The 27,811-nt window shown below is 47.2% G+C and overlaps 2 protein-coding genes across 4 annotated transcripts in view; both read left to right on the forward strand.

Annotated features, from left to right (window-relative positions):
• The window catches only part of LOC102448601 (protein argonaute-1), a 62,609-nt gene extending 50,004 nt beyond the window's left edge, over positions 1 to 12,605 (forward strand). For both annotated transcript variants that reach the window (XM_075909047.1, XM_075909048.1), the window contains 5 exons: positions 1,899 to 2,093; positions 4,176 to 4,310; positions 5,874 to 5,975; positions 7,427 to 7,626; positions 8,554 to 12,605. In XM_075909047.1, the coding sequence (XP_075765162.1) occupies positions 1,899 to 2,093; positions 4,176 to 4,310; positions 5,874 to 5,975; positions 7,427 to 7,626; positions 8,554 to 8,662 (741 nt within the window). In that variant the 3' untranslated portion in view covers positions 8,663 to 12,605. The remainder of the gene's footprint in view (positions 1 to 1,898; positions 2,094 to 4,175; positions 4,311 to 5,873; positions 5,976 to 7,426; positions 7,627 to 8,553) is intronic.
• A 10,958-nt stretch (positions 12,606 to 23,563) lies between these two features.
• Positions 23,564 to 27,811, forward strand: part of AGO3 (argonaute RISC catalytic component 3) — an 80,108-nt gene continuing 75,860 nt past the window's right edge. For both annotated transcript variants that reach the window (XM_075908840.1, XM_075908841.1), the window contains exon 1: positions 23,564 to 23,883. In XM_075908840.1, coding sequence (XP_075764955.1) covers positions 23,865 to 23,883 — 19 coding nt within the window. In that variant the 5' untranslated portion in view covers positions 23,564 to 23,864. The remainder of the gene's footprint in view (positions 23,884 to 27,811) is intronic.

Here is a 27,811-nt window from a genome sequence, read left to right on the forward strand (position 1 = left end):
GCGCGTGCTGCAGCGTCTTCCATCCGCAGGTGTCCGAACACTTAACAGAAGTGTCTTAACCTCAGTTCAGGGTGCAGGGGTGGGGGTGGGAAGCACTTTTGTTACTGCATTTAAAGGCACGGAAATGGGTGTCGGGCTCTGGACAGCTCCCACGTTCCTCAGAAGAGGCCTCTGCCGGTCTTGATGGTTCTGCGGAGGCTGTTTTGTTGCATCAAGCTAAATAGGGAATATGTGTCAGACGGTGAAGGGTGTAGCTGGACTGGTGCCGGGCAGGGTGGAACACTCCGTCCCTGCCAGTCCGTTCCCTTATTTATATCAGCGCAACAAGCAAATCCTTCCCGTCGCTTCCACCCTAGAGCTGTCAAGTGCACATGCCTACCAAGGATCTGTGAATTGTTTTTCCTGTGAGCGGTATGTTCAGCTTGCTCTGTGGCCAGGCCTGCTGACACGGGAGCAGCGGAGGCAACTGCCCCAGACCCTTTAAATCTCCGCATGCTGGAGACCCGTGCACTGTGCTCCAGACTGTGCTGACTGGGTGAGGCTCCCTAGCCCAGGGCCCTAGCAATTCTGGTTGTTCCCATGTGCATGGATTTATCAGCAGAGCCTGGGATGGAAGCTCAAGGACACTTGTCTCCCAGTCCCATGTTCAGTTGTTATGTTTAAAAGAAGCATATGGGATCTTTTTCAGGGGGATAAGACACCTCGCTGCATTTATTGACAGTATAACAAATGACAGCTTGCACGCGCACGCACACGCACACCCCTCCTCTCCTGCTGATGGAATAGTTACCAGTCTGTTCTCGGCCCAACTTATTGGCCAGATAGGTCAGGTGTGAGGGGGGGAGCCGGGTTCGTGTCAGTCCAGACTGGTGCTCCTCTTGGGCTTGATCTTAGCAGGACAGAACCCGAAGAACCGTACAAGACACCCCCTTCTTTTATAGGATTTTCCTTCCATGCAAGTCTATGCATTTTGCTATGCATTTGTCAGGCCATAATTAGTCATTCAACATCACAATCAGTCTTCCTATGACGTGCTTATTGGGAAGAAGTTGTTCCCCCAGTCATCTGAAATCAGTATGCTGATGACCCTTCCTGGGTGGTGTCTTTCCAGCGAAAGTTGTGATTAGTTCCCTATCGGGGTGGTTGCCACTAGTTTCAGGGTTCATCTGTCTGCCCCAGTAGTCTGCGTCTTCTGCGTGCTTTCATTTAGTTGATTATTATTTGGTGCTTCTGAGTCTTCAGCTCTTCCTCTGACCATTTGAGCACACAGTTGTCTTCACACTTAATCTCTCCTAAAACATTCTTGCTCTCATTCACACAAACAATACATTTACAGAATTGCTGCACGGAACAAAGGCTACTTCTAGTCACTTTAACAAAGTTACAAAGTCTTTCAACGTTAAACTTCTTTCTATCTAACACTAACATCGCTATGTCTTACAGTATTCCATCTCTTCACTTTAACATGCTAACATCTAAGTTAACAAAGCTGCCTGACCTGTTTGCAGCAAACCTTTTGCTGTAGCATACATTTATTACAACTGATTTACTAGTTACAAAATTCCAATTCCAGTGTTACTCAGTCTGTCCGTCGGGATGTCTCCAGAGAATGCTTTGCAGCCTTGGCTTCGTAGCGGGAAGGAGGGAGGCAGTTGTGAGCTGGGATCCCAGAACTGGCGGGTGGCCGGGCATTGGGAAAGCCCAGCTGTTGGTTGTTGGAAGTGGTTCCTTTTGGATCCAGGTTCTGCGAATGCTCCTCCTTTCATCCTGTAGCCCCTCCCTGAGCTCCAGGAGTGGGGGGTGATGCTCTGACCAAGGGTCCCTAGGAAAGCACTTAATAAGCCAGTCAAGTCCTTTCCCCTTTGATTTGTAATGGTCCGTCTGTTTGGCCCCTGCAGGTGGTGGGCAGCATGGATGCCCACCCGAGCCGTTACTGTGCCACAGTACGGGTTCAGCGCCCTCGGCAGGAGATCATCGAGGACCTGTCCTACATGGTGAGGGAGCTGCTCATCCAGTTCTACAAATCCACCCGCTTCAAACCCACCAGGATCATCTTCTACCGGGACGGGGTTCCGGAAGGGCAGCTCCCGCAGGTAAGGAGCCCACCGGTGGGGCTGGGAAATGTGGCGCAGGTGCCTGGCACTTGCTCCCCTGCAGAATGGCTGGCGCTCGTGCAGAGGAGGCGGCGTTGAGCTCCGGAGGTGCCTCATTCAGCGTTCACAGCCCAGGGTTCGTTTTGTGTTGTCTGCGTGGAAGGGCAGAGCTAAGCGAGCCACGGCACTGGGCAAGCGCTGCCCAGGCACCGCTGCCAGCTCTGTTCAGTCGCGACCGGAGTAGCCTCTGATGCTTGGCGTGCCAGACGTCTGTCTGCCTCTGCTCAGACACAGGCGGCTGGATGGTTTTGCAGAGCAGAACAGTCAGTCAGGGGCGAAGTCGCTGTATGGGCTTTGGCCTTTCACCCTAGGCTGGATTTGAACTTGGGTCTAGAAGAATGAAGAGGCCTGGCTGCTGTTACCTGCTCTGCATAGAGAGGTACACGGGGGTCTCATGCCTCCCTGCTCTCTGGTGTCCCCTCCGGATGTGTCAGGATACACGGTTACCCGACGAGCCTGGGCTCATCCGTTAACCTTGGTGGTTTAAACACAAGACCCTCCCCCATAGTGCTGTTACCTTTGGCGGCAGCGTGGCGTGGGTGGGGGGCAGGCGGCTTCTGCGAGAGCCGGTGTTCATGGGGAGCCACCTCCCCTTCCCCCTGCCCCTGGGTGTAAACATATAACTACTGAAAATGTCAGTGGTTACATGGTTACCCCAAAAAAAGGGCTTTTTAGCATCTCTAATGTCCACAGCGCACAGTCATAGATTGTAGGGCTGGAAGAAACCTCAGGAGTCATCAAGTCCAACCTCCTGCCCAAAGCAGGACCAATCCCAACTCAATCATCCCAGCCAGGGCTTTGTTAAGCCGGGACTTAAAAACTCTAGGGATGAAGATTCCACCCCCGCCCTAGGCAACCCATCCTAGTGCTTCCCCACCCGCCTAGGGAAACCGTTTTTTCTAATATCCAACCTAGACTTGCCCCCACTGTAACTTGAGCCTATTGCTCCTTGTTCTACCATCTGTCACCACTGAGAACAGCCTCTCTCCATCCTCTTTGGAACCCCCCTTTCAGGAAGTTGAAAGCTGCTGTCACATCCCCCTCACTCTTCTCCTCTGCAGACTTCTCAGAGTCTCCAGTGAGGAGTCACGTTTGCCGGAAGGGCAGGGACTGGTGCCTGCCTCTCTCCTCTCCCCATCCCCAAATAATTGTCTAAAGCAGCATTTCCTCCCCCCCCCTTTTGGGGACCAGGGCCCAGCTTGCTGCTCCCCTACCCTGTGTCAGGGAGAGCTTGGGGACTGGTGCAGGCCCATAGACCGGCCATTGAGAAACACGGGTCCAAAGGTCACTACTGGGTGCACGGGGATGTGAAGCAGCTTTCACACTGTGTGTGGGCAGAGCTGCTGAGGGGGACCAAAGAAGCTTTGGCGAAAACCCCCTCGGGGTTTCCCTGCAGCAGTGGCTGAATGACACTGGAAAGGTGCTTAGAGAACTTGTTTGACGGTTGAGGCCTGTAGTGGTTGTCCCATCGCCAACAGCCCTAGTGCCGTGCGGTGAGGAGAGGCGGGCACGTGAGCACAGCAGATGAGCTGGGACAGTCTAGTACCTGTATGTCCTTGTGCCTGAGACGTCTGCTGAGCTGCTTGTTTCAGTGCCGCTGGCATTAAGGGCAGCATGATTCCAAATTCCCTTTCTCTGCTTGGGTTGGAGAAGACTAGTCCCAAGGTAGCTGAGCCAAGAATATACAAGGGAGCTGTCCCTTGGCGAACTAGCTGCTGTCCTGCCAGCACTAGGGATGTAAAATCCCCTTTAATTGATTAACTGGTTAAATGTAATGTCCCCTGTCTGAGCAGCTGCAGCAGCCCCTGCCCATAGGGGGTGAGGAGCTGCTCCAGTCCGTACTGATTAACCAGAACTGGTAAGCATCACTCATTAAAGTTGCTGCTTACCACTTAACCTTTGACATCCCTAGCCCGCATGGCCACATAAAGGTGCAAAGGCCCCTGTGTTGGCTCAGTCCAAACAGCAGCGGGGAAAGGCTGCATCTCCTGACCCCCCCATTCTGTGCATGGCCTCCTGTAGATTCTTCACTATGAGCTGTTGGCCATCCGAGACGCCTGTATTAAACTGGAGAAGGACTATCAGCCCGGCATCACGTACATAGTTGTCCAGAAACGGCACCACACCCGCCTCTTCTGCGCGGATAAGAACGAAAGGGTGAGAATGCCCGGGCTGAGGGTGGGAGGGAGGGCCGGGGTGGGGCAGATCGATGAGTTGCCAGCCCTGCGGGGAAGAACCTGCCTACACTTGTGTGGAAAGCACAGTGGTAGCCAACGGGGCAGCCCTCTCTCTGACTCCTGGAGCACGTGCCCCCTGTGCTGGCTCGAGAAACCAAGCGCAGTTCACTTGCATTGACGTGCTCCTCGGGGGCGAGTCTCGAGGGACAATATTTAAAGAGCAAGTATCAGAATGAAAATACTTTTTAGCGTTTCCTCGCTTGAGGGGTTCAAACGAGGATGAAGGCGGAGGGCTGTGGAAACGGGTTGGATCTTTGCCATTCCGGCTGTTCTCATTGTGCGAGCAGCAAGCTGCCGAAAGCGCAACGTCTCCATTTCTCTCCCCGGCACGGGCTGCGGAAATGGGGCTTTGAACAGTCTCAGCAGGGGGTAGTAGGGAGGCAAGAGGTTAACTCTCTTAGGTGAAACCCCCATTTGGAGCCAAAACGGAGCTGGCAAGGGGGCCCCCCCCCGAGGACAACCCGGTAACCTTGAGAATTGGAGGCTTTTTCCGACCGTGGCGTAGGAAGGAGAGCGGATGCACGACACAGGCGCCTGGGTATGGGGCGATTGAAGCTCTTGGCAGAGCCCCTAGAATTTGACTCCCGAAAGTCCATTTTTGCAATAGGAAGGTGCAAATATTGGGCACTTCTTTCCCCCTCTGCGTCCACTGGGAACGTAAGAGCAGCCAGACTGGGTCAGACCAAAGGTCCATCCAGTATCCTGTCGGCCAACAGTGGCCAATGCCAGGTGCCCTTAGAGGGAGCGAACAGAACAGGGAATCATCAAGTGATCTATCCCCTGTTGCCCATTCCCAGCCTCTGAGCAACCGAGGCTAGGGACTCCATGCCATAAGAACATAAGAACGGCCGTACTGGGTCAGACCAAAGGTCCATCTAGCCCAGTATCCTGTCTACCGACAGTGGCCAACACCAGGTGCCCCAGAGAGGGTGGACCGAAGACAATGATCAAGCCAACCCATCCTGGCTAATAAGTACTGATGGATCTAATCCCCATGAATTTAGCCAGATCTTTTTTGAACCCCGTTAAAATCCTGGTCTTTACAACGTCCCCTGGTACCCCTCACGCTGTCCTCCAGTGCTGGAGCTGCAGGGAGCCCTAGTCACCCTGCTGCCCTCCCTGCACAGAGGCTGGATTTGGTCCGTTTCCCACCTCCTGAGACTCGGGAAGCGCCTGTCATGGGCACTGCAGAGCCCTGTTCTGTAACTGGTGTGTTCCGAGATCCCTAAAGGATGGAGCTGCTGTGACTGGGACCTGCCATCGTGGGCTCCTGGAGAGCAAATGGTCCCTGGCTCTCCCTGAGCCGAGAGGTCGCATGGGCATCCTGCCAGGCCTGCAGCTAGTTAACTTGGCGCGGGGGGACTCAGGAGAAGAAAGCTCGGACAGAGCTGGAGGGAGGCGGCGGGTTCGGGACAGCCCCGGGGCTGTGCCTCTGTCAGTAGCCGGAGGATACAGCGCTTGTGTGTCTTTCCCATCTCGGCAGATCGGCAAGAGCGGGAACATCCCGGCTGGAACAACGGTGGATACGAACATCACCCACCCCTTCGAGTTCGACTTCTACTTGTGCAGTCACGCAGGCATCCAGGTACCTAGGAGCCTCCTCCTCTCGGGGCCGGAGAGGCGGTTTGCTGAGTCTGCCAGCACCCTTAGCCAATCAGCTACAGTCTCCTTGCCTTGTCCAGTCGTCCTCCTTAAAGATCCCAACATCCCTTTCACCGGCATATGGCTGTTAACACTAGGGCCTGGGCCAAACTCCAGTGGAAGAAAGCTGGTGGTCTCTGCCCTGTAGCTTCAGTTGGATGCAGCGGGAGGTGTTCTCTTCTCTGAGCAGGGATGCTGTGAGAGATATTTGCAGCGGGGAGGAGGAACTTGTTAAATATTTCTGTCCAGAGAGGCTGCCTGTCCTGGGCAGCAAAGGTTGCTCCATTCTTAACTGCTTACCTTTGTACTACGTGGCCTTTTCACTTCACTCTGGCCCCTGGATACCGGCTAGGGGCTGGTTTGCTGGAACCTGCAGCTTCTAGTTCTCTTCCTAGGAAACAACCAGCCCGAAGCGCCAGCCCAGCTGAAAACTCAGAGCTAGGTTTCTGTGCTGGACAGGCTCACCAGCTCTGAATTCCTGCTGATGCTCCTGATTGTCAGGAGGGACGTGGAAACCCATCCTTGCATGGACTCTGGGCAGGGAAAGTGACGCAGCGTCTGTCTGCTCTGCAGCTGCTTTTAGGGGGCCATGAACAGCTGGACACTGCATTGGCAGCTGAGAGTACTGCAGGCTGCAGACGCTCCTCTGCCGCTCTCACACCTGCTTCCCCTTTGGCGGCTCTTTGGCTTCTTTCCTCTCACTGCAAGGAGAGCAGGCTACAGGCTACCCAAGAGCTGGAGGGAGCCACTGCTGGATCCCCGTGTGCTGTGAAGGGTCAGGAGGTGACTCCAGCCAGGAACTCCCCCCGCTATCCCCCCCGGCAATGCTTTGCCACTGATGCAGTGGTGCTGTGTGGGGGAGGGAAGGGCTGGCCAGCTGCAGTTAGTGCTTTGCGTTTAGCTTCATCCAAGGGTCGCAAAGGACTTCAGTGCCTCCCAGGACCCCTGCTCTGCAGCCTGCGAGTAGGGAAGCCAATTCCACAGATGGGGCTGAACTTGGCTTAACTGCCCTTGTTCCAGTGAGGTGCTGGCTGCCTCGGGGACAGAACACAGGGGTGCCCTTGGCCCGCTCTAACGCCTGCCCCGCGTCGCTTTCTCTTCGGCGTGTGATCACGCTAAGGAAGCTCTGCTGGGCCTGTGAAGAGAGAGGCAATACTGGGGCATCTGCTTCCCCGGCTGGCTTGTCAGCTCGGCAGCCTGCTCCCTGCAAAAAGCATCTTTCAGCGCAGCCTTTGAAGCAGTCTCCTGCTCAGACTTTTGGCCAGGTTCCCAGTTAGTTTGGGGGGGTAGAGGGCATGTGTGCTTCCTTCCCGCCGCCCACGGCTGGCTCTGAACACACGATGCACTCAGGCAGCCTCTCCAACTCTTCCCCCTGCCCCCCTTCCTCCTTCCCAGGGTACGAGCAGACCTTCCCATTACTACGTCCTCTGGGACGACAACCGGTTTACAGCAGACGAGCTGCAGATCCTCACGTACCAGCTCTGCCACACCTACGTGCGCTGCACCCGCTCAGTCTCCATCCCAGCACCAGCATATTACGCCCGATTGGTGGCATTCAGAGCGCGGTACCACCTCGTGGACAAAGAGCATGACAGGTGAGTGGTGCCGTGGTAGGCCGACACTCATGGGCTGCACCGCCCCCTCGGATGGCCTCTAGAAGGCCCTCACGGTAGGAATTGGGGTTGGGGGGAGGCGAAGAGTGGGGCGGTGGCATGTTCATGCCCACGCTAGGACAGGCAGCCCGCTGGTCTTTGGGTCTCAGTGTGTATTTGGTCTCTACAGCAGACCCACCCCCTCGCCTCGAAGACCTAGGGAACAGTTCTGGGCTGTGCACAGAACTCTCAGCCCCCCAGGTTGTGTGAATGGCTTTCACTCTTCCTTTCTGTCCTCCTGGGCTGCTCTGAGGATGGAGCGGCAGCCCCGAGGGCCTGTCTGAGTTGCATCAGCCCTCCTGCTCTACCCTTTGAGGTTCTGTGCTGCATCCCAGGGCTCTGGCCTTTGGCAGACTTCCCCAGCCTACCCCCTTACAAAGGGGCTTAGGAGAGAGCTCTCAGAAGGCAGCCTTACAGCGGTGGTGCCTATGATAGGGGAATCCCCCCCCCCCAGCTGGAGCCAGAACTTTTAGCTCCTTTGCTGCTTTGGCCCTTCCAGCCTGTGTAAACGGGCTGCACATCTCATCCCTGGGGCCTTAGTCCAGCCCTTCCTGCTGCGGGACAGGACATTTCTAGTTCTCCTGCATATTGATGGTGGTGCAGGACTGAGGATCCGGGACACTAAACCTGTTAATACGCAGCTGGGGTGCAATGGCCAGTGCTTGTCATGCTGCTCCTAGCTGTCTAACTTCGCTCCCCTCCCCACCGCTTGCCATAGCTACCCACTCTTGTCACTTACTGACCCTCTGAGCGCTTTCGGGCAAGGGTTGCTTTCTTTTCATTAAGGACCTAGCGTACTGGTCCCGGATGGGCTTTCAACGTGCCCGCACTGCTCATGCTAAATAATCCGATTGTGTTTTGCACTTTCAGTGGAGAGGGCAGTCATATATCTGGACAGAGCAACGGCAGAGACCCACAGGCACTGGCAAAGGCGGTGCAAGTTCATCAGGACACTTTACGTACCATGTACTTTGCTTGAAAGCCTAACTTCTTTTACCTCACTCAAGAAAGCTTTCAGATTTGTAGGAGCCATACAAAAACGGAAGCATCGAGACACCTTCTTTGTTCCACTGAGAATCACGGCAGGGGGCAGCGTTGCTTGAGGCAGGAGACCAATACCACATGCAGGAAGCGAGAGAGACCAGACACCTTCGTAGTATGGGACGAGGCTAATTATTTTTCTGGTTTTGCAATTCTTCACCTGACCAAACCAATGAAGGCGTTTAAAGAAGGGACAAAACGGAAACAGAAGCAGGTTTTCATTTTAAAATGCAATACACTATAGACTTCTGACTGCAGAACAGAGGAAATGTCCTCTGTTGCCAAACAGATGCTGGTTGGTATTTGGGGGTGGGGGTGGGGGGATTTTTAGAGCCTTAAACAGAAGACTAGATTTATAAACTAATATTTTAGGATACAAGATGCTTTAATGGGTTAAGGAAAAAAAAAACCTAGTTTATAGGAAAATTCTAACACTAACCTTTTTCCCCCCCATATAGTGTAAGGCACCCTAGCACTTAGCTCGGAACTGATGAAATCTGTCTTCCTTCTGTTAAAAGCTAGTTAGCTGCTGCCATATGAAGCAACAGTCACAGACTTTTCCTTGGGTGAGTGCCTTACTACGATGCTGCAAAATTTCAACGTTTTTATCTTGTACGGAAAAAAAATAGGAATCTTGTCTTGGTGGTGGTCCGTATTTCCAGCCGAAGGAGTTGATTTTATATTCATAAAAGTTACAGTTCGTGTTAGCTCACAACCTCACAATGGTTAAACTCCATTGAAAGATGTGCACTTTCATATAGGACAAGTTTAATAGCTGCTGACCCATTTTTGTTTCCAATGTACTACTTTGTTATTTAAAACTGCATTTCTGACAAATGGGGGCATTCATCCCATGAGGGCAGAAATCTCCAGATTAGTATTTTTTTTCTGAATTTCTATAATGATGGACACATCGGGATTTTTTTTACTAAGCATTATTTTTATATGATACGAAGTCTGTTGCCAAAATTCACAAGTCATTATCATTGTCAGAGTTTACATCACTGAACTTCCTGAGACTTTGTAGGTTCATGCCAGAGAATCTTACTTCCTGTCCAACGAGCGTATTACTAACTGCAGTCCATGCAGCTTTGTAATGTTCTTGTGTATCTCCCATGTGTCACGTAAATCCATCATGTCTTTACGGGCTGTCTGCTTTCTAAATTACTATCTGTCCAACTCCAGCATGTTCAAACCATCGTGGTAGATTCCGCTGCTATATATTGCTGCTCTGTGTACTGCAGATGTTACTGATTTCATGCCACGGGGTTTTTAAAATCTGAAATGCTGCCAGATTGTTTATCAGTCTGAAGAAGAAATGCATTTTACTGTCCCTGGGACTTTCCTACTGATTTGTGCTCAAATTAAGAACAAAGTGTGAGTTTTTACCCCTACCAGTAACATGTTGACGGCATCTTAAACTCATTTTGCTGTATGGAATGACCCTTCTGTGTGGAAAGCTGCGGTAGCTACTCACTCGTTGCAACAAATGGACAACACAATATTTAAGCATGCACAAATTTTCTTCAGGAGAAGGCACGCTCTGTCCATCCAATTACTGGACTGACAAGCAGAGCAGCTCCTGCCATTTGACTGCCAAAGCAAACCAGTTGTTAAAAACCTAGCAAACACTGTCCTCTAATGCCCCTGACTATGAGCACAGTTTGATTTCATACCTTCTGATATTTAAAGGAGCAGTTCATAAAATCAATTCAGAGCACCTTCATCAGCATGCTCTATTCTAATATAATAAATTATTTGTACTCCCCTCCCCAACTGGGCACCCAGTTTGTTAAGAATTGAAAGATCAGTATGCTATGCAAACTAACTGTTGAGCCTAACAGTGCCACATTGTGTGAAGAGCCTAAAATTAGCATGGTTGTACTTTTTAAGACTGCAGTGTTTGGATTATGTTCTCCTTTCCATCTGGTATCAAACTCCCCTGCTGTGTGTGTGCATGGGGTGGAGGCAGGCGGCCAGGTGGTGTACATGATTGGTAGGATATCTAACTCTTAGGGTGGGGGAGAGGTTAGAGACTAGGGAAGGTATCAACACTAAGTGAGATGCCTATGTTCCTTTATACAAGTGCCTGCATAGTGACACAAAGTCAGCACCTCTTCACTCCTTTCCCAGAACTCCACTCGGTATTCATAGAAAGCAGGATGATCCCACAGGGGATAAACCCACCCAATCTTGTAGCAGAAGGGTTCTAATTAAGGATATTTAAGTGTAGGTCACACATGGTTGTGTGTGTATTCCCATGTTCTCCACATCCCTGCTTAGCTTGAGGTTCTCCTTGAAACTGAGATCATTCTCCAGCATGACCAGGGAACGTACCTTGCTGCTGTTGTAAGGTTCAAAGGGTTTTGGTTTTCTAATTTTATTTTTTGTTAATGGTTTGGTGGGGTCTGGAATTCTGGAGTGTCTTTTTGCTAGCTGTGGCACAGCTCCTGCCATGATGAACCAGTTGGAGTGAGAGTGTGTGGACATTTACAGACACCGCTTGTTGCTCTGAGACCATTTTTTAATTAAGACTTGAAATGGAAAATGGACCTGAAGATTTGCACTCATTTGTGAGGTGGCCGTTCCCAGACAACTAGGGATGAAGACACGCTGATGTAGGACCTGATTCTAACAACTCCTACACCCCAGCTTCCCAGCTCATGACGCGCTTAGCTGAAAACCTTGCAGATCATGTTCTGCCCGTATCTCACCCCGTGCACATTGGATTTTAAACTCATTTTTTTAAATCAAATAAATTCTCTAGTGAATGGGCGCTGTGAACCATGTTTCCATTTCCAAAAGGTTTCAATGGGTTAGATTTACCTGCATGTTATGTGTATTGGATTATGCACTGTACCTTTAACATGGCTTCTGTAGTCTGTATTTCTACCCTTTTGTTGTCTGAAGTACAAAGCAGTAACTGCATGTTGGGGGTGCTGTGCGTTTTACTGCCCAGGGCAGATAGGTGTTAACCCATATACATATCACGATTTATAGTTAGGTACACATATCCCATGTAAGCAACTCAGACAGCTCCTGCGAGTTCCTGAATATGCACATGTCCCTTGTACAACTGGAAACATTGCCAAGCGCTTGCAGTTTTGTTGGAAATGAAATAATTACAGTTTAACTTTCAGTCGTTTAATGAGCTTGTTTACATTATGCTTATATCTGAACAACTGGGGGTGTCTAGGGGCAGAACATACCTCTCAAAAGAACTTGAAAGGAGGACAGAGGGTGTTCTGATATTTGCAAGTCTGAGATGCTATGATACTTAAAACTGAAAAGCTTGAACCTTTATAAGCTCAAGTGTTCAACCCTGCAAAAATGCAGTTTTCTTTTTGGAAAATTAGTGCAAATAGAAGACTGGGTGGATTCCTTTTGGGAGGGGAAGAGAGACAGCAGAACAGCAATAAAAAGTGAAATACATATCTTGCGCTTGTGATTTGCACTTCAAATATTTGTGAGAGAAAATGGTTGGGGATGCCAGTGCTTTTGTGTTCAATTTCGAACCCCCTTTTGTACCTCCTTATTCAAGTAAGTGTTAAACTGTACATAGATGTTCACAAGACACTCGATTTGCGTTGTTTTTTTTCTTCTCCTTGTGTTTGTGTGTTTGCTTTAGATTGAATTTTGTATGGTCCATTTGTTAAATAGATATGAGCAGTTGTTGTACAGTACTTATTAAGAAACCAAGCAGCAGCACAACTTATTTTGTAAAGAAAATAATGGCTTATATTTTAAAGGTTGAATATCAATTTTTGTATGAGGGGAATTAAGATGGGTAAAGAGTAATGCTAGCTTTGGATTAGGCCAAAAGAAAATACAGAGCCACCTCTTTATTAAAAAAAAAATAATTAAAAAGTTCCAGAACACTATTTATATTTTGCTTTATTGCTTCTGTGGAGTTTTTTTGCCTTGGTTCTGATTTATGCTTGCAATTTTACCTTTGCAATCCCAAGTGTCTAATCCTGTAATTGTTGGCAGAAGACCTAATAAATAAAAGGAATGTTAATATGTTGGGGTAGCACTTCTGAGTGAGATCCAGTGGACAACCCCCTGGGGAGAACCACATACACTGTGGTAGAAACATAATCAAGAAGGGTTTGAGTACAAACAGAAACACTCAGCTGTACTTGAATTGCATCAAATACTACAGGGGTCTCAAGTCTCCTTGGTTTTCAGCCTACTTTAATTTCAGGAGAGGAAAACATTGCAAATAGTTCTCTTAAAATTTCTTGGAATGTGGTAACTAATCCAAGTTTATTAATAGGTGACCTCTCTCTGTGACTTGTACTCAGGTTATTAGACATCAGATAGCAATGAATGTCACTGAAAAGGTAACTTTTTTCCAGAATTATTTGGCCTGTGATTCCAATATCACCTGATGTTAATGGTTTCCAGAAAGGTAATGTACAGGCCAATATATGTTCTGTAGATTGTATTACATTAATTACAAAACCCAATTTGGGAAAACTATAATATTTAAATATTATAAAGTAGAATATATTTGTTTAGTCAGGAGTTTCCTTCGTTTCTGTAATTTACATCTTCCCACATGATTTTCTTTAATTCTTTTAAGTTCCAGAGCAATACAATTTGTAAGCTGTTTAGTGAAACCTCTTTATACAGACAGAACAGAGCCATAGCTCCTATTTGGACAAACAAAGTTTGGGTACGGGAAAGACTTCACATTAAATTATGGAGCTAGAACAGAAATTATGCATTCCATATGCTAGATTTGTTATCCCACCTCAAGATTCATTAAGGTTTGTATGTGTAATCCCATTCTCCAGATATGTGCCTTAGAGCTTACCATCTTCTGAATTCTTTATGGACTACAGTACTTAATCCCCTCAACAGCCAAGAGCAATGCACCATAGCGTAGGGATTTACGAAAGTAGGTAGCTTGTTACCCCTAATGAATCACTTGGCTGTAGATGTGGTTTGCCTTTTCTATAAGTATTGACCTAACTTTTAAAAGTGAATTGAGTGGGTGATTGTGACTTATTCAATAACAGAAAACCCTATCTAAAAGAATGTGTTGGTTGCTGATAGCAACTGCGTGTGTGATTAACTGTTAAGCCATAGTGAAGGGAACAGTTACTTTACAGTGTATTTTTGAGTGGATGCCTCTGAAGGACTCATACAAATCTTTCACTGACTTGTGCTGGAGATTGATCTTTTGGTGTCCGATTTAGCGGGTCTAGTAAGGACCCACTAAATCAAATGCCAAGAGCACACGTGGTTGGTGCTGGTATGCCTCAGTTTGTGAGGAGTTAGGGAAGCTAATGGGAGTGTTTGCCTCTGTTGCCCTCTCACTGTAAAGATGGTGACAAGCTCGGCTTAAGATACATCAACTATGTTATTTATGTAGCTAGAGTTGCATACCTTATGCTGACCTTCCAGATCTGGTATAGATCTGGCCTGAGTCTAGGGTGTTCAGCAGCTTGGAGTGTCTGAAATTATGGGTTGATAGTGCAGATGCTGGTAGGCCACGTTGAAGCTAATAGACACTGCTCTTAGCAAGGCATGTATTAAATGAGATGTCCAGGGGCAGCCCAATGAAGAACATTTGAATGTGGAACTATATTCGGTTTTAATGGAATCCTCAAGCTGAACAGACATGAATTGTTCCTTATTACAGAGGTAATCCATGAAATACCACTATTAAATGTAAACCGTTTTTTGGCCGTTAGGGAAAGTACTATCATAAAGGAACAATATGTATTTGAAATCTCTAGACTGTGTGTTCTGAATTGTGCATGCTTCAGAAAAAAAAGCTGCTGCTTAGGCTAAAGAAGCGGATAGCTGAACAACATGCAGCTTCAGCCTGTGGTTCTTTATCAGGGCCCAGAGAGTAGCTATCGATGGTTCAGTCATACTGGAAGGGCATAATGAGTGGGGTCCTGCAGGGATCAGTTCCGGGGGTGGTTCTGTTCAATATCTTCAATGATTTTGATAATGACATAGTACATTTATAAAGCCTGCGGCTGAGATCAACCTGACGGCTTGCGGGTACTTTGGCGGGTAAGATTAAAATTCACCTGTCACAAGAGTAAATAATACTTAGTCCTGCCCTGAGTGCAGGGGAGTGGACTGCACGAACTCTTGATGTCCCTTCCAGTTCTGTGTCTCTATGTGGGTGGAAACTAGCATCAGATGTTACAAATGGCCTCTTCAGAGAAACATCAGCAGAAACTCAAGTGCTTACATGATTTAAAGCATGTACAGGTGGCAGCGCCCTTCTCTTCCTCAACTGAATGTTCCTGACAAGCTTGTTAGTACTAAGAATTACTCTGAAGGGAAAATAGGCTCCTCTCAGGACTTAAGTTACGGAAATAGAATGTTGTTTGCTTTTAGTGTATAGTTTTTGAGTCTTTTCCTCATGTAATTCTTGGATTAATGGTTGTTTAAGTTCAAACTTGGTGATCTAACCAGCTCTAATGTGGGCAGTGGTACTCTTAGTACTACGAACAAGTCTAGACCCTGTAATCCATCTTCTGAGAGCTAGCCCTTGGACCTTATTTGAGACATTCTCCCATGCTGTAACCATAAGAACGGCCATACTGGGTCAGACTAAAGGTCCATCTAGCCTAGTATTCTGTCTGCCAACAGTGGCCAATACTAGATGTCCTGGGGGAGGGAACACAACAGATAATCCTCACATGATCCCTCTACTGTTACTCATTTCCAGATAAACAGAGGCTAGGGACACCATTCCTACCCACCCTGGCTAATAGTCATTGATGGACCTAACCTCCATGAATCTATCTAGCTCTTTTTTGAACCTATTAAAGTCCTAGCCTTTACCACATCCTCTGGCAAGGAGTTCCACAGATTGACTATGCTCTAAGTAAAGAAAAACTTCCTTTTCTTTGTTTTAAACCTGCTGCTTATTAATTTCATTTCATGACCCCCCTAGTTCTTATATTGTGGGAATGAGTAAATAATTTTTCCTTATTCACTTTTTCCACACCTGTCATGATTGTATAGACCTCTATCCTATCCCCCCTTAGTCTCCTCTTTTCTAAGATGAAAAGTCCAAGTCTCTTTAATCTCTCTTCGTACGGGACCTGTTCCAAACCTCTAATCATTTTTGTTGCCCTTTTCTGAACCTTTTCCAATACCAATGTATCTTGTTTGAGATGAGGCAACCACTGCTATATGCAGTATTCAAGATGTGGGTGTACCATGGTATTTAAGACCAAAGCAGACTGTGAACCAAAAAAAAAAAAGACTGTGAACCATCTTCCCTAGGAGCTCTCCTCACCTAGACTAGCCAGGCAAAGCAGTGCTCAGCTGAAAGCTGTTTGAAATGGGCACTCTCTTGATTAAAATTAGGAAATGTGACCCTATTGCGAATAAGCTGAGAGAGAGCTGATCCGACCTAGAACAGGGCTTACCTGGATAATATTTCAGGGTATGTCTACACTACCCCCCTAGTTCGAACTGGGGGCAGGTAATGTAGTCATACGGAGTTGCAAATGAAGCCCGGGATTTGAAGTTCGGATTAGGAAGCCTGGCACGAACTAACTAGTTCGGATTAGGCTTCCTATCCGAACTAGCTGTACGCCTCGTGGAACGAGGCGTACAGCTAGTTCGGATTAGGAAGCCTAATCCGAACTAGCTAGTTTGTGCCACGTGTAGCCGCGTGGCACGCAGTCCGAACTAGCCGGCATTTAAAAATGGTGCCAGCCGGCTTCATGCAAATGAAGCCCGGGAAATTCAAATCCCGGGCTTCATTTGCAACTCCGCATGACTACATTACCCCCCGTAGTTTGAACGAGGGGGGTAGTGTAGACATACCCTTAGAGGGGTAGCTGTGTTAATTTGTAACTGAACAAAATTAAAAAACAGCGAATAGTCCTGTAGTACCTTAGGGACCAACGAAATATTGTGCAGCCATTTTCTAAGAGCAAAGAGCTTCCCACGGAGAGGACAGATGCAGGTCATGACGCAACTTCCCTTGCCTAAGGCAGCAGTAAAATTCTGTGGAAAATCCAAAGTATGTTTTCCAGTACATCTTGCTTCATCTGTTCTGCTGCTGCAGGCACAAGGGAGTTCCTGCACTAACTCCTATAGAGCACATGCTCTGTATTCAGTAATCTTGCATGTAGAGAGCAGGCATTCCTCAGCCTTGAGGAATCATGGCTCTGCACCCCTGAGAGGTAAAGAATTTGCTCTATTTATTTTGTGTCAACTGTGGCTGAAGAGACCCACCAAGTGAGACAGTGTCATGTTTTCAAGGTGGTGTTTCAACCCTTTTGGCTCGGTCTTCACGCTTTTTTCCTTGAAGCTGGACTGCTTCCTCTCATGCCTCCAGAGACCATGGTTAAGCTCTTGTTTCCAAAAGCTGCAATTCTGTGTGTGTGTTCTTCCCAGGAGTCTACATCCATATGCATTTCTTTGAGGTCTCTTGTACACCTCCTTGAAATGCAATTTTGGGAGTTCTTGGGGTCTTTTTCAAGATGTCAGTTTGCCATAGAGGGTGTCCATGTACACATGCTCAGCCCTGAGAGACATCTCTGAAGAGTGTTTTGCATGCTGGGTATACTGGCCTGTTTGAGCACTTCACTGTTGGTGATTCCATCCCTCCAGGAGATTCCAAAGATTTAACAAAGGCAGCACAAATGAAAGATGTTGAGTTTCTTTTCTGGATGAGACTATAAGGTCCATGCCTCTCTCCTGTATAAAAGTGTGCTGATAAAATATGCATGACACACACATCTTTGTGTGGTCTGTCCATTTGTTTGGTCTAGATACTGTTGTGGCAGCTTGTCCAATGTGGATGTTGAGTCCCATTTCAAGTGAAAAGTTGACTGCAATAGTGGTCTGTAGGCATGTAAACTTGTTCATCGCATCTTGCTGGAGGATGTTGAGAGAGAGAGTGTGTTTGTGTGGTATGTGTCCTTTGTCCTTGTCAATGTCCTGCCTCTCAGGAGTCTTTCACAAATGGAAAAATATAAAGATATCCAAAAGGCCAACATTAAGGTTGTGTTGTCAGTGTCTAATGACCACCTTCGTCCCTCAAGTTCTTCCGTCTAGCCCAAGGTTGTAGCACACTTCAAGGATTTGTTTAAAATGAATGAAAGACTTAGTGTAAGCTTATGACGCAGGAAACATTTTCAGTTTGGGGGGGGGGGGGCACACCTTGTAATCACTGTAGCAGCAGCAGCTACTGGCATGGCTAGAATAGTTTTTAATCCAGACCCATGTTCTATCCTGGGGCCCTGGAAAGAAAGATCATTCTCTAACCTGCATTACTGTGTGTAGTGGTTCTCGGTCTACTGCTGTGGGGGAGGCAGAGTGTATCTCTCTCTCTCTCTCTCTCTCTCTGAACTTGACCACCAATGCCCTTGGCACAGCATCTCTTCCAGCACTGGCATTATGCCTCTCTCAAACCTTTCAGCTGCATCTAGACTGGCAAGGTTTTCCGCAAAAGCAGCTGCTTTTGCACGAAAACTTGCCAGCTGTCTACATTGGCTGCTTGATTTTGCGCAAAAGTACTGACGTTCTACTGTCCGAAATCAGTGCTTCTTGCGCAAATGCTTTAATGTTCCTGTTCGGGCAAAAGCCCTTTTCTGGAAATGTTTTTGCGCAAGAGGGCCAGTGTAGACAGCTAAAAACTGTTTTGCACAAAAAAGCCTCGATGGCGAAAATGGTGATGGGGGCTTTCTTGCGCAAAACCCCGCGTCTAGATTGGCACCAATGCTTTTCCGCAAAAAGTTCTTTTGCAGAAAAGCGTCTGTGCCAATCTAGATGCTCTTTTCCGCAAATGCTTTTAACGGAAAAACATGCCAGTATAGATGTAGCCTTCCTGTTCCTAAACTTGTTGCTGTGTTTCTGCTTCCTGTATGCCACAACGTTACCCTTTCATTTATACACCCCGCTCCCCAGACAAGCTTGTTTAAAGGCCCTTCGCGGTAGATGTGCTCCCCACTGTGTGTCTGTGGTAGCAAAACCCCAAAGGGCTGACAGAGGAGCTTGGTATCTTAACCTTCTTGACACTACAGCATTGCAGTCTTGTCACTAGACATCCTGGAGTTTACACTAGCCACCATTTTTTAGTTGTAGCAAGTCCACTGCATCCCCACAGTACTCCCTGCAATATGGCAGTGTCCTTGGGAACGTCCTGCTATTCCTAGTAATTCCCCGTTGTCTCTTCTTCCGTAAGCATTCAGATTTCATGTTCTATCCATATAAAACACTCCAGTTTCCCAAGTGAAATAGCATATGGAGTTGAAACACAGAACCTTAAGCAGGCAGGCAGTGGGGGTATTTGTGGGTTTTGGCCAGGCCCAACTAAAATGTCAGTGCAGTCTGAACTGTCTCTGCAAAGGGGCAGAGCAATTTGGTGCAGCATGCACTGGACGTGAGCTTTCCTTACTCAACTACAATTACAGCAATTTTAGCAACTCTTTGAGTGCCAGCACAAGCAGTTTGTATGGACAGCTGTGCCAAAGTGCTTCCACTGCTGTCATTCTCTGGCATTGGAGAGCCTGTGAGCAGTGATATCGCAGTGTGGAATTGGGATAACAGCAGAAGCTGGCTTCAACTGTTGCAAAGTAGTGCCTCTACTAAAGCATGAAAGGTACTGTATGCATTGGCTTTGGGAGTGGCCAAGGAAAGCTTCGACTTTGAGGTCAATAAGAGGATTGGAAGCTACCTTTGCTTTTCAGATGTGAGATAAAAAGGCATTTCTTAAGAATCCCGCTTCTTAAAGCAGGTGTAAATTCCCACTTTAAGCTGTGTGCAGCTGGAAGGTTACCATAAACCACAGGCAGCTGTGGTTTGCCCTGCAGCAGGAACATTATGTCCTGCTCTGATACTGAGCTGCCTGTTTCAGAAAATGTTTTTGGTTTGTTTTTAGGTAAAGGGAGGGTGTAGACCAGATGTTTGGGTTTTTCCTCTCCTTACTGGTGTCCTTTATATGGGCCTTATTTCATAAGGATGGAAATTTAACTTCTCACCCTATTCAAAGCCCTTAGGGCTTTATCCATGTTGAGCCTTTTTTAAAAATCTGATCCAGTTCTTTCATCCCAACAGTTTCTGTACAAATATAAGCATTATCAATGTAAAATCAGGGTAGTAATTTCCCTGTCAGTCTGCTGTTTAATATACATTGCTCTAGTTATAGCTTTCAATGTGTTTAGCATAGCAGAAAGAGCATTCCCCTCCCCTTCCTCCTATACCTACCGGTATTGGCAGGGTAGCAAGCACCAGCTGTAATTCCAAGAACAGCATTTGGCTTTTGTGTGGCTGAAGAAGTTGTCAGAAGCTTACCATTGCTGCTTTTCCTGGCTCTTGGAAGGAAATAATCCTGCCCTAAACAGCTGATGAAACTGGGCAGCTAGTGCCAAACACAGTACTAGTATCAGCTGGGGCTGGCAGCACAGCATTGCCCATTGGGCATGGTTAATTATAGCAGGAAGAGATGCAACATAGTAGAAGAGGGCAAACACAAAAGGGGCTGCTTTTCCCCCCCTGTAGCATGCACCACATATAACAGTGTCAGATGAACATTCTTACCCCTATTTTTCTTTCCCATACTTTTATTCCACCAGCCACTCTAATGGGAATTCCTCAGCCCCCCCTCCCCGGGCCCCATTTTGTGTGAGAGAAAATAATTCTGATGGATATGGCCTATTCCCCACTACACACCCATACACAAAGCAAATTTTGGTAAGTGTATATCCATGTTTCCATTGTGGATTGGTTTGTTTTTAAAAGAGGAAAAATTACAGTGATACTCCTGAGGATTTATTGCAGGAACATTCTAAGCTCATCTACTGAGGGAATAACATGTCTTTTAGATAGAAGCTGGCAGGATGAAATGTACTAATATTAATCATCTGGACTATAAACTGTACTTAAGCATCATTTCACCCCCACTCCCGAAGGACAGACGCCTTCCGTTGCTGATACATTTTATGTAAGTTCTGGAAAATTTAAAGTTACTTTCTCCCATTTTGCCAGCTAGTTAAAGGCACACATCGTCCGATTTAGGCCAAAATTTAAAACATGGTAAAAAATAAGACTGTGGGAAACTTAACAGCAATATAAATGTATCTACAATTTAAAAGACAAGACAGCTATTTTAAAACCCTAGAAGCATGTTATCTCAAATGGTACAGCACTGAAATTCTGAAAGGGAACCGTAGCACAGGCAAAAATGTAACCAATTTTAATTTTCACAAATTAAACAGACTGATGCAAAAAGTAACAAGCGGCCATAAAAGGTGAAGGCGGTGTATTCAAAAAATCCCTTTAACATAACTAGCAGTGGAAGTACAGTAAAATAACAGGGCAGAATATATTCACTAAGCCTAAGAGCTATCTCTTGGGGGTTAGTACTGGTTCTCTTGCCTTAAACAGATAATTTAGCTCCACATGATTTCTTTGTTCTTGTTATTTAAACTCTCTCCTTTCTGGCTCTGTCATGTTTTGTTTTCCAGCTGTTGTGCATATGCACTTGTACTAGATGTCACAGATCCCAGCAAGTACCTTTTCCCATTAAGGGTACATCTACACTACAGTGCTATTTTGGGATATTTCCCGGATCTTGAACTAGCTATTCCGCATCTTGACAGCATGTCTTATTTCGAAATAGCTTTCAAAATAACAGGCATGCTATTCCAATGTCCCTGTAAACCTCATTCCACAAGGATTAAGGGACATTTCAGAACAGCGGTTTATTTCTAAATTTGGCACTGTGCACCCTAAGGTTGCGTCTAGATTGGCATGATTTTCCGGAAATGCTTTTAATGGAAAAGTTTTCTGTTAAAAGCATTTTTGGAACAGAGCGTCTAGATTGGCACGGACGCTTTTCCGCAAAAGCACTTTTTGTGGAAAAGCGTCCGTGCCAATCTAGACGCGCTTTTCCGCAAAAAAGCCCTGATCGCCATTTTCACGATCGGGGCTTTTTTGCGGAAAACAAATCTGAGCTGTCTATACTGGCCTTTTTGTGCAAAAGGGACTTTTGCCTGAATGGGAGCAGAATAGTATTTCCGCAAGAAGCACTGATTTCTTACAGTAGGAAGTCAGTGCTTTTGCGGAAATTCAAGCGGCCAGTGTAACAGCTGGCAAGTTTTTCTGGAAAAACTAGCCAGTCTAGACACAGCCTTAGAGTGCTGTGAAGAGACTCTAAGCCTCTGTGTTCTGGATCACCAGAGTATTTCAAGCTCCCAGAGTCCAGTCACTTTCATGAACTCGGACCCTACATACATACATACAGAGTGCAGATTTATCTGGTACCCACCCATCTAGGCTGTGTCTACGTTGGCACGATCTTGCGCAAAAGCAACTGCTTTTGCACCAAAACTTGCTGCCTGTCTACATTGGCCGTGAGTTCTTGTGCAAGAACACTGACGTTCTAATGTATGAAATCAGTGCTTCTCGTGCAAGAACTATGATGCTCCCGCTCAGGAATAAGCCCTCTTGCGCAACTGTTTTTGCGCAAGAGGCCAGTGTGGACAAGCAACATGAATTTCTTGTGCAAGAAAGCCCTATAGTTAAAATGGCCATTAGAGCTTTCTTGCATAAGAGCATCTACACTGGCAAGGATGCTCTTGCGCAAAAGCACATCTCTTGCACGAAGGCACATGCCAGTATAGACAACTCTCTTCTGGACGTAGCCCTTGTCTTGCTAGACGGTTCTCAAACTTTTTGGCTCACGGCCCACCCTGCTCAATGCAGATCTTTCCATGGACCACCAGTCAACCACCTAATGTGTTAAATTGCATTTAGTCAGCTAATCCATTGACTACTAGATTAACCAATAAGGGGGGGAAAATGCCGAGTTGCCATGGGGTTAGCTCCTGGCCCCAGGCAGCTCTTACTACATTTAAAAGCCAGAGGTGCAGTGGGGCACTGGGTGCAAGCCCCCACACACCTGAGTCCCAGCTCAGACCTGGTCCTCTGCTGCATCTCTACCTCCGTTGTCCCCATGTGGAGGCAGTGCTGAGGGAAACTAGCTTTTAAACCAGCTCCCCCAGCACCTCCTGCTCTTGACTAATGGCTTGAATACCTGATAAGTATAAGCTTCTTGAGTAGTTGACTACTCGCTTACATCCCTACCACCCATGATGATGGGTGCCGGAGGGGCTAGGGATGTGGGGGTCTTACCTGTGTCTCTGCCTCCAGTTGCTCCTAGGCACCACCCCTACTGTTCCCATTGGCCACATTTCCAGCCAATGGGAACAGTAAGGAAAATCTCTAGGCTAGCTGGGGGAGCAGCCGCACATGGAACTTCTTCCTTCCCCTGCAAGCCAAATCCAGCCCATAAGGCTTACCCCACTCCTTTCAGCAGCAGAAAGCAGGCACTGGTGCGGGGGCAGGGAGGGCACCAGCAGCACCATCTCCCTGTGGCTAGCCTCCCTATAAGATGATAGACCAGGGGTTCACAGGGACTGCACTTTGTCCAGAGCCTCCCACACCGCTCCCGGGCCCAGAGGTCCTGCGCCTCAATCGCTTCCCATCCCCCCCCCTGTTCTGTGGGTAGGGGGGCGTCCTCTGTACCCCCCATCTCCATGGGGGGGCAAAGCAGCCCATTGGCACGGGCAGCCCCCCCTAGATTGCTGTTCCCCACCCCCACGACACCAAGGGGTCCAAGCCCCTGTACACCCTCCACCACCCCCACGCGAACGGAAGTGCCGCCCCCAGCGCGTGACACTGCGTCACCCTTCTACCCCCCCTTCTCCTCCCTTTACTCCCGCCCTCCGTTGTACCACTTCCGGGCCCGCCCCTTCTGTGCGTCACGGTCCGCTCCAGAGTGGGAGGACGGCGGAAACGCTTCGCCGGAAGTGAGCGTACCCGGCGTGCGCTGGTGGGCGGAGCTTCCGGCGCGCGGCAGGGCACTGGGCAAAGAGAGAGCGAGCGAGCGAGCGCGAGCTGGGGCTGCTGGCGGCCACGCAACTTCCGCTCCTGAGGCTCCCGCTCGCCGCTCGCGCCGCCTCAGAGTGGTTTGGCCCCTGGCGGCAGGGGGAGGAGGCCGCCCCGCTGCTGTCTGCCTCGCAGCCCCGCTCCCGGGCCGGCCGGCCGGACCCGGCGCCGCGCGCAGAGCGGGGGCTACTCTCTGTGGCGAGAGGCAGGATCCTAGTCCCGCAGCCTGAGAGCGGCCGCCCCCAGCTCCATGAATGGAAATCGGCAGCGCAGGTGAGGGCGGGGGCACCGTGGCGGGGGGGGGATCTGAGGCGCAGGTGAGGGCGGGGGGAGGGGATCTGAGGCGCAGGTGAGGGCGGGGGCACCGTGGCGGGGGGGATCTGAGGCGCAGGGGCAGATCCCGGGGGGAGCGAGCCATGAGCTCCGGGCTGGGACAGGGGAGGCCGCTGTGAAGGGGGCAGCGGGCACTTTCTGGGGCGCTGGGGTGTGGGAGGCTGGGGGGGAGATGAGCACGGCGGGGCTGTGAGGCAGGGAAGGGGTGCGCAGGGGAGGTGACTGGGAGGTATTGGGGGTGGGACGAGAACGAGGTGCCAGGCTGATCCCTTCTGAAATTACCTCGGGGTGTGTATCACTGGGCTGGGGGATCCGTCCTCAAGCCCTGACCTCCGTGGGGACCCTCTCAAGAGTCCGCCTAAAACCAGATTGCTCTGCTCGTGGCTCCCAGGAGTGGCTTGGTATCAAGCACCGTGATCAGGTGCAGTTTTAGGCAGCCACTGAACGGGCTGAGACCATAAAATCATGAGCCTGCCCTGTCAAATACTGGCTGAGGATTTTGTGTGTATAGGGGCGAGGTGGGAGGTGTGTGCTAGCACACCTCTGTGGACATCTCTCTCAACCATCACTACCTGAAAAACCTTGTGGAGTTAAAAAGAAGCTGGTATTTCTAGCAGCCCTGCCGAATTATGATGAGTTTAAGGGTCTGAACTGAGAATCATTTGCCTTGTATCATGATGATTTTGGGATTAGGGAAAAGATATTTTACTGAAACACCCAGAACGCATATTATGCTAAGAGGACTCAGAGGGGTAGGCATGTTAGTGAGAGGAGTTTTGCAAAGTTTTGCTTGTATGGTGTTATATATAATTATTAAGAATGGTGTGATTTCCTGTTTATTTGCTTGTTTAAATTCACATGCTTTGTTTGTTGGATGTTATTTCTGTTTAATCATGGCTGTTTACTAGATGAAAATATTTGGGCAGGTACTATTGATGGAATCTTAATCATAGGAAATATAGCAGAATATTAGTTTGTTCTCTAGGGCTGTCACCAAATGGTAAAAAAAAAAGTGATTTATCATAACTGAAATTTTCCAAAACTAAGTAGTAGTGTTGTGTGCAGTCTGGCCTGTGATGACTCCTTTGAGATGATGTTGCCATGAAAACTGAAGCTGTCACATAAAATTGATAGTTGTTGAGGAAAGGGCTCTGTGTAGCTCAAAAACATGTCTCTTAACATCTGCTGTTGGTGCAATAAAAATATTTCCTCACTCATAGTGGCTCAGTCATCAATAAAGTGAGCACTTTCTAACATCTATTATATAAAACAAATGTGAGGCATTGTTGACAGTTATGCAACTGATAGATTAAGCTTTTTAAAAGATTCTAAAGTCTGATTGCAGTCTGGTCTGTTCAATACAAAAAATAAGTCTGGATGATATTAATTGTAGCACTGATTAGGAATATGACCGAGCCAAAACCATTTTAGGAGGCCAGTGGATTGTATTGATCTGGTGACATATTATTAACCCTGAATTTCAGCAGTTTGAACATACTTTAAAAAACTTTTACAGATTGTTTTACTGACTACCTGTACCCTCATGTTGAATACATTTACATCATGAGGATATGGAGAATGGGTCCATCAATGACTATTAGCCAGGATGGTAAGGGGATGCACCACCATGCTCTGAGTGTCCCTATCCTATTTGCCAGAATCTGGGAGTGAATGAAAGGTAACGGTCACTTTGTGATTGCCTGTTCTGTTCATTCTCTTTGAAGACCCTGCCGTTGGCTACTGTTTAAAGACAGAATACAGGCTAGATGGACTATTGGTGTGACCCAGTAGGATCACTCATATGTTCGTTCTTGATAATATCTGGTTTTGGTAAAAGAGGTAATAAAAATACAGTACCCACTTAGTCAAACTCTTGTACAATCAGCTCCCTAAACTGTACCAGCATCCAAAATGACAAGCTTGTGAGGTAAATCTTGTTTAGCTTCTGTGTTTCACATTATCTGCTACAAGGCTATAGTATATTTGGTTGTAACAAGGCGCAACATTAAGGTATGTGCTCAAATATAACCAACTAGAACATCACAGTTTAAAAATAACTAAGATGAGAAATTTGAGGTAGGTGTACTGGAATGCAGATGACAGAAGAACCCAGTAAACTGGGAAATGGGAATATGAGATCCAGATTAGAAAAGCGGCGCCAAGCTGTTGCTCCTAAGTAGTAGATAATTAATGTTAAGTTTAACACATTTCTGGGTGATGATGGTGATGGACTCCTGAACTTCTAAGTCAGATATGTTAAAATGTTGTTGCCATGGAGCTGATTGTAGGGACTCTGGTATAGATGAGTCAGTCAAAAATAGTGTTTTGCTGACTTCAGAAAAGTTATGAATGTAATTTGATTAAAAAGGCCAAAGCAGTTGTTTGAACCTACTGTTTGAATGATAGTTTATAAGTATTGACATTTTAATTAAAAAGTTAAAATACTTTTCTAATGTTACTGTTTTAGAAAATTTTATATGGCAGGTTTAAAACGTCATTTAAATTGCACAAGAATTTGATTTATTTTCTTCTTCAAACTTCTTTTATTAATGTCCAGTAACCTCTGAGGACCACAATAAAAAACAACCTGTATCTTGTAGATGAGGGAAGGTAGGGAACAAAGTCATAAAAGGTATACTTTATTCAAGGGCACTTGTTTATGATGTGAGCTACATTGGTGCTTTTATCCTTTGGAGTTTTGAAATGAGCTGCTGAATCAGAAGTGGTATGATTTTTACAAAAAAAGAGTCCATATTTAATCTTGATTAAAAAACTCTTCAGTTTAGTAGACAGGTGGATAGCAAGTAGGTTATTGCTGGAGTTAATTCCAAGTACTTATTTTTATTTGGATGTATAAGAGCCAGGGCCTACGGCTCTGGATGCCCTTGATGTTTTCTTTAAAAACACAAATCATAACAGACAAATCCAGCAGAACATACTATAAAGAACTAATTCAGTCGAAAGATCAAAGAATTACTTCATCCCTTCCCAGTTCATCCCTTTAGATTGCACCCTGATCCCCAAAAGTCCTGGTATAAAAATCAGCTTTGCAGACTGTGAGGAAGATCAGCAAACTCTATCTGTTTCTGCCCAGGGAGAATGGTAAGAATGGGTTTCAAAGTTGAGAAGCTGCCGCCAATATTTTTCTCTCTTAATCAATGAGGTTCTGGCAGTGTGGTAGGGGGAGAGAAGTGGCCTTTCCAGTAGGTAAGATTATTGCCATTTGGTGCTTCACTGATCAAAACTAATGTATTAAACTCTACTTGAAAACCTGGAGGCAATCACTGCAGATTGCACACATTATAGCAGTTTCTGTCGGTGAGAGATGAATTCTCCACCAGAATTAGCTTCCGAGTGAATTTAAGATGAACTATCCTGGAGAGAACACTGTTCATTGGGTGGCTTGTGCTTTCTCTAATCGCTTCTTAAACTCTGGGTGACTACCGTTTAAGGAATTACCATTTATTGTTCTCTGGATAATGTTATCTAGGAACTAGGTTAAACTATTGCCATCATCTCAGAGAAGCCATCATGGTACTAAGTCCTAGGGGAGACAGCTCACAGGTAGTTTTTACTTGTATGTAGTCAGTGAAGATCAATCCTAATAGAGATGTAGTCGTGTTAGTCTAGGCTAGCTGAAACAAAAAACAGGACCTATACCCTAAAGTGGGGTTACCTTGACTAGTTCCATCCAGTTAAAAACAACATAGGTCCGTCCCCCTTTATTCCACTCCAGATTTTACTAGTTAACTATACAGATGTTTTTTGTAAGTGAAGACACAGCTTCAGTCTGTGGCAAAATATGTCATTGAAGGATCACATATGTGGTCCCCATTAGATGATTTATTTCACATACACTGCTGAATAT

This window comes from Pelodiscus sinensis, chromosome 25 (genome assembly GCF_049634645.1).
Source record: "Pelodiscus sinensis isolate JC-2024 chromosome 25, ASM4963464v1, whole genome shotgun sequence".
NCBI classification, from domain to species: Eukaryota; Metazoa; Chordata; order Testudines; family Trionychidae; genus Pelodiscus; species Pelodiscus sinensis.